This window comes from Nelumbo nucifera, chromosome 8 (assembly GCF_055504915.1).
Source record: "Nelumbo nucifera cultivar China Antique chromosome 8, China Antique-T2T, whole genome shotgun sequence".
In the NCBI taxonomy this organism is placed as follows: Eukaryota; Viridiplantae; Streptophyta; class Magnoliopsida; order Proteales; family Nelumbonaceae; genus Nelumbo; species Nelumbo nucifera.
Genome location: NC_142656.1, coordinates 51,722,309 through 51,728,308, shown reverse-complemented (window position 1 = coordinate 51,728,308; position 6,000 = coordinate 51,722,309). Strand labels below are relative to the sequence as shown.

The 6,000-nt window shown below is 38.8% G+C and overlaps 1 protein-coding gene across 2 annotated transcripts in view; it reads left to right on the top strand.

The window, feature by feature from the left end:
* The first annotated feature begins 888 nt into the window (after positions 1-888).
* The window catches only part of RID2 (S-adenosyl-L-methionine-dependent methyltransferases superfamily protein), a 36,870-nt gene continuing 31,758 nt past the window's right edge, over positions 889-6,000 (top strand). The window contains exons 1-3 of one of the 2 annotated variants that reach the window (XM_010264929.3): positions 889-1,017; positions 1,307-1,462; positions 4,071-4,146. In XM_010264929.3, the coding sequence (XP_010263231.1) occupies positions 1,364-1,462; positions 4,071-4,146 (175 nt within the window). In that variant the 5' untranslated portion in view covers positions 889-1,017; positions 1,307-1,363. The remainder of the gene's footprint in view (positions 1,018-1,306; positions 1,463-4,070; positions 4,147-6,000) is intronic. The other variant, XM_010264930.3, reaches the window with a different exon arrangement.

Below are 6,000 nucleotides of genomic sequence, written 5' to 3'. Positions count from 1 at the left end.
GTACAGGTGGGATGAATCATGTGGATTGATGTCAAAGCCATAGGCAGGATGCGGTTTATAAGAGGGCTACTAGTAGAGGGGGCTGTAATTTCAGATTTCTGAAGTGGACTACAATCTAATTATTTCAAAAAATAAAAAATACCATTTACAGGCTTAAATTTATGAGATAGGATTAGGGGTGCAACTTGGGCGGGCCCAACTTGAGCCCGAACTGACCCAACCTAGAATTTTACATGGGTTGAGCTTGGATTTTCGGTTCTTGGGCTGGGCTCAGGCCCAAGAAGTCGGCTTTTTTTTTTGGGGCCCTTAAGTAGCCTGAACCCGGCCTGAGCCGGGCCCAATTATATACATTTATACACACACACACATATATATATATATATATATATATATATGTAAATGTTGTATACATATTTACATATATATACATACATATTTGTATATATAATATTTGTATAGATATTTTGCATACATATTTACATATACACATAAATATATGTATATATTTGCACATTTATATATGTATAATTTTAGAATGAATTCATTAACCAACTTAAACCTGGCTTGGGCCCGAGCCCAACCCAAATGCATCAAAATAGAGGGTGGGCTGGACTCGAATTGAAAAAATCAGGCTTGACCTCGGGCTCGGGCCGGGTTCGGGCCTTAAGCTCAAATTTTAGGGCCAGGCCTGGGTTGACCATAAACCCGGCCCAACCCGCCCGACTTGCACCCCTAGATAGGATAGGGATACATCCATATATATAATTCGGATGACGTTGATAGATCGAATCCGAATTCGAATTTGAATTCGATTAATTGGATACAGTTTGCAGCCCTAACGTTTGAGCGGGTAAAGGGTAGTTTCGTCATTTAAAATACTAGATATATAATTCCCCTAACGATACCTGTCGTCACCCCCTCTTTTGCAGCACCGGAGGCTAGTGGGAGTGAAGTAGGAGAGAAAAGGCTTCCGCTGCTTTAAGGGATTTCAGAGGAATCAAAACTAACCGGAATCAGGTAACCATAATTCTAAGTGTTTTTTCTGATTTTTTTTTTTTTTAATTTTAATGGTTAAGCATGCTAATTCTTTGGTGAGGATATGATTTGGAACTCTTTTTTTTTCTATGGCCATCGGCTTTTTTCCTTTTAATGTATATAAATTGCTTCAAAGATCAAAACTTTATATTTGAGCGTTAGGACTTTGAGGTCCTGTGAAAAGATAAATGTCAAAAAAAGTGTAACAATTTTTGAAAGTTCATTTTTTTTAATGTTTGTGTAAGTCGGTAATAATTCTATCGTGTGTTAGATTTTAGGGGTTGTACGAAGAACTCGGCATCTGGTTTTCTTAGTTGGAGTGAAAGAGATGTCTTCGAGGCCTGAGTTACAAGCTCCTCCGGAGATATTCTATGACGATGCCGAGGCTCGGAAGTATACTTCTTCATCTCGGATAATCGAAATTCAGGTAAATTTTATTTTAAGTTGTTTTAAGCTGATAATTAGCGAATTTTTTAGTATTTATATTTAAAATATAAGCGATTAGTTCCATATCTGAACTTAGCTTGGTTTTTAGCGAATTAAGATGGATTTTCCGATTTTTCTCTGTGGTATTTCTTGTAGAATTGAAAACAAACTATTATACCAATCAATAATTATTGTATATAAATGGTCTATAATTTATATTTAATTGGTTAATAACAAATTATTTAGATAATGTAATAACCAAAACTAGGCATTTTCTGTTTTCTAGTTTTATTTTAAGCAAACCATTTTTTCCTTTTTTTTTCTGAATAGTGGCAAAAAATTGTATTGTATGGAATTATTATTACTATAAAGAGGGTGAGACACCCTCAGAGAAGGGGTTTACAAAATGCTATACATGTATCACTATAGGCTATAGCATATACATTATATCTTGGACTCATAAAAAATGAATCTTCCTTGAAAGAGATAGCTTTAATCCCAGAAAATTGGTGTAGTACTGATGCCCACCGAATTGGAAATCATGCAATCTTGCAAACCAGAACCTTGTGAGAGGAAAATTTCCCTTGAAACACCTTATTAATCATCTCCTTCCAAACCCCCAGAAAACTGCGAAGGGCAGCAAATTCCAATGGATTCTCCATTCAATAGAAAAACAACCCACTCTCCAAGAAGATAACAAATTCTCTACCGATCAAGGACAATGTCTCCAGAATAGATTAAGAAAGTACCTCTAAACTAAAAGGATAGAAGGAAAAATGGGCAATGAATAAGCAAATGATCAGTTGAATTGGTGACTCCCCACAAAGCAGTAGACATTGTGCAAATTCATACCCTTTTTCAAAAGCAACCTCAGTCTTAATCCTATTCCAGCAGCAGCCCAAACCAAGGTTTTAAGAACTGACCCAGAAATAGAACTGCTTTTTCCTCTGGTTCCTGGGTCAGCAATTCAACTGGTTGGGTCAAATAGGTCAAAATGATTGAGTTCAATTTACATTGTATATTGCATTCTGGCCATTAGATTGGAATATTAGGTTAGGTTAGGAAAATACATAGGTCATATATACATATTATTAGAGAGGAGAGAATGGGAAGAGTGGCAGAGAAAGAAGAAAGAAAGAAAGGAGACGAAGAAGAAGATGATTGCCTCCTTCAGATTTCTCTCTCTCAGGTTTCTGTTCTCATCTCATCGCTCTCTCTCTCTTCCCCATCAGCTGGTCAGGTCTCTCTCTCTCTCTCCTCCTCTCTCTCCTCACCAACCGGTCAGTTTCTTTCTCTCTCCCCCACCAGCCAGTCAACTGTTCTTGTTTTTTGTTATTTTAGTTTTTAATAAATAATTTGTTTTTTTATTTAAACTGTGAACTGTTGCTGGAGTTGAATGGTTCAGTGGTTAAACTGTCTAGGTAATTGGTTTGTTGACCAATTCAATGTATTTTTACAAAATAATGGGCCAGGCAGTAGAAGGAACCGAAATGGTAGCCAGTTTCTGGGCTGAGTGGTTCCACTGCCTGGGTCAATGGCGTTTTGAAAACATTGGCCCAAACGAAAAAGATAACCTTGGATGGGACCTGAGATCTCCAAATCCAACTCCATGGAATAGCTTAGAACTCTCTAATCAGCATTTTGTAACAAGATTTGTTGGAGAAAGAACCTGAATGCTCCCTCAGCCAAATTTGAGAACCTCTCTGCTGGGTGTTCAACTGAATGCCTCATAATCTCTACAGCTGCCCTCCAATAAGTGTCACTTTCCAGTCATTCAAATTATTTTTGAATTTGGGTACCCACACCAACTGAGAGCCAACCCATCCTGTACACTCCTCAACAGATGCCTTCTTATTGTCAGCGATGTTATAAAGGCTTGGATACATTACAAAGAACCCGTTCATCACACCAAACATCAGTCCAGGAATAAATATGTTCACCATTACCAGGTTTTATTCAAATATTTGTGTTAAAATTCTGCTTTAGATTCCTTATTCCCTTCCATAGGGAAGAGCTGTAGGACTGGGCAGGCATGAGAGTCTCCTAATCCATAGGGACAACACCATACTTCACTTATTACCTGCTGCCTCTAAAGCTGAATGTGTTCCTCTCCAAACCACCACAACCACCTACTAAGTAGGGCCTTGTTTATTACCTTTTTTTTGATAAGTAAAGAATCATATTCTATTAATTCAAAGATTGGTTACATGAAAATCCCCTTAGAGAGGCACGAGGCAGCTCCATACAGAAAACACAAAAACTATTCTGGGTGCAACTGTAATTTGTATTTTTCAACAGTCATGCCTTGTTTATTACTTTTAACTTAATCAACCCAGTGCCCCCTCCCCCCTTTTCCCTAGGTTCACTTACTTTTTTCTTTTTGATCAAATTTATTAATGGGTTTCAGATATCTTGACGTGTATTTTACTGAAACATTGCTGCATGTAATGTGGGATGTTAAAAAAAAAAAAACTCTTGTTTATAGTTGAACCAACTATTGAATAGATAATTTAATATTATAGAAAATCAGGCATTAGGATGGATTTGAGATTAATTTTTGATTATGAAGGAATCCATTTGCTAATGCTTCTGCTTTGGTGTATCAAAAGTCAAAGCTTTCAGAGAGAGCACTGGAGCTGCTTGCTTTGCCGGATGATGGAGTGCCCAGACTGCTGCTTGATATAGGTGCTTTTCAAATCTTTTAGTTCAATACCTTTTTTATCAATAAGAAACATGAAGGTTTAGTGGAGCTAGATTCCAATCTTATGCTACTTTAGTCATTTTTTTTTTGATAAGCAACAGATTACTTTCATTAAAAATGGAAACCACTGCCTAAAACAAAACACCTCCAGAAGGCACAGAGTACTAACATCATGAATACATAAGAGAGAAAACAAATATTACAGGTTACCACCCAGTCCTGGACAACCCCATTCCAGCTTTTTTTTTCTCTACCCTAGCCCTAGCTAAAGAGTCATCCAGGCCACTAGCACTCCTAGGCACCCAATTGAATGAAGTATTCAATAAGGAACCCCACTATTGTGCCTGTCTCACCAATGGCTTAGCCTTCCAAGGTATCAGGTCCAGTTTCTTCATCCAACAGATTAGAGTTTGACAGTCACCTTCCACCTCTATGTTCTTAAAGTCCTTTATCCTCAGTTCCTCATCACTTCCAGCCCCTGTAATAAAGCTTTCAATTCATCTCTTAAAGAGTACCAAACCCAATAGGCCTAGAGTAGTTGAGTAGGATGTTCCCATTATGGTTCCTGACAACACACCAATGCCTGAGTTCCCTCGGTTCCCATGCTTGCACCTGTTAAAGTTTAACTTAAGCTTCTGTGCTGCTGGTGCACACCAACTGACCATGCTCCCCGAATTCCTCTTCTGAAAGTCAGCAATAGTTTTCCATCCCCGTAACAAATCATTTAGGGAAATACCTTTGAATTCTTTGGTCACCAGAGCCCAATGGGCAGCTCTAATCATGGTGAGCTCAAATAACTCCACCCCTCTTGCCTTCTCAAATACTTTTTTGATGAATAAGGATAGTTTTATTACTTCAAAAGAAAATGAAGATCTCATACAGCAGCCCATGGAGAGGCATGAGCTGCAGCCTCTCTCAACTGATTACAAAGAAACTTAAAAGGAAAAGGAAAAGATGAACATTACGGCTGAGCCCAAAACAAAACTTCCCTATTTGTCCCTTGCTTAGCTAAGCCATCGGCCAAAGCATTTTCTGATCTCCCCACCCATTGTGTACTAACAGACATATTCCTTGTCAGCCACTTAAATTTTTTTGACTTCATTTCTATAGCACCATATAGTTTCCTCAAGGTTCTGCAGCCACCCCACCACCACCTTGGAGTCCCCTTCTATAACAAGCTGTCCTACTCCTAACTGATTTCCGAGTTGCACTCCTTGTATGGCTGCTAATAGTTCTGCTCTGACTGAATCCTCAAATCCCAAAGGACCTGAATAAAGCAGTATAATACATCCAGCCTCATTTCTCAAGACCCCTCCCATTCCAAAGCGCCCTGGATTGCCCTGACTACTCCCATCAAAATTCAGTTTCATTGAACCTTCAAGCGGTGGAGTCCATCTTGTAGATGCCTTAGTCTTCCCAGAAGAGCACCTTGCCACTGCTAGCCAATTTCTCTACAAGTCTGAAAAGGAAAAGTGATGGAAAAGTTCCTAGTCTTCATCCAATGGATTGCCCTATTCATCACACACTCCTTCAAATCTTGACTGCTTCTCTCCTTGTCTTGAAAGATTCTAGCATTCCTTTCTTCCCAAATTGTCCATAGCAAGGCTGCTCTAGCACATCTCCACAATTCTCCCTCTTTTTTTGGGCCAACTAAAGGTAGAAGGGTTAAAGATCATGCACACTTCTGCTGGCATGTTCTCCCTGCACCCAAACAATGAAAAAAGCCAATCCCACAATTCTACAGAGAAAGGACAGGACATTAGTAGGTGATAACAATCATCCATGTGAGCTCTACAGAGAGTACACCAGTTGGGTGCAGTTGGGTGAAATACAAAGGA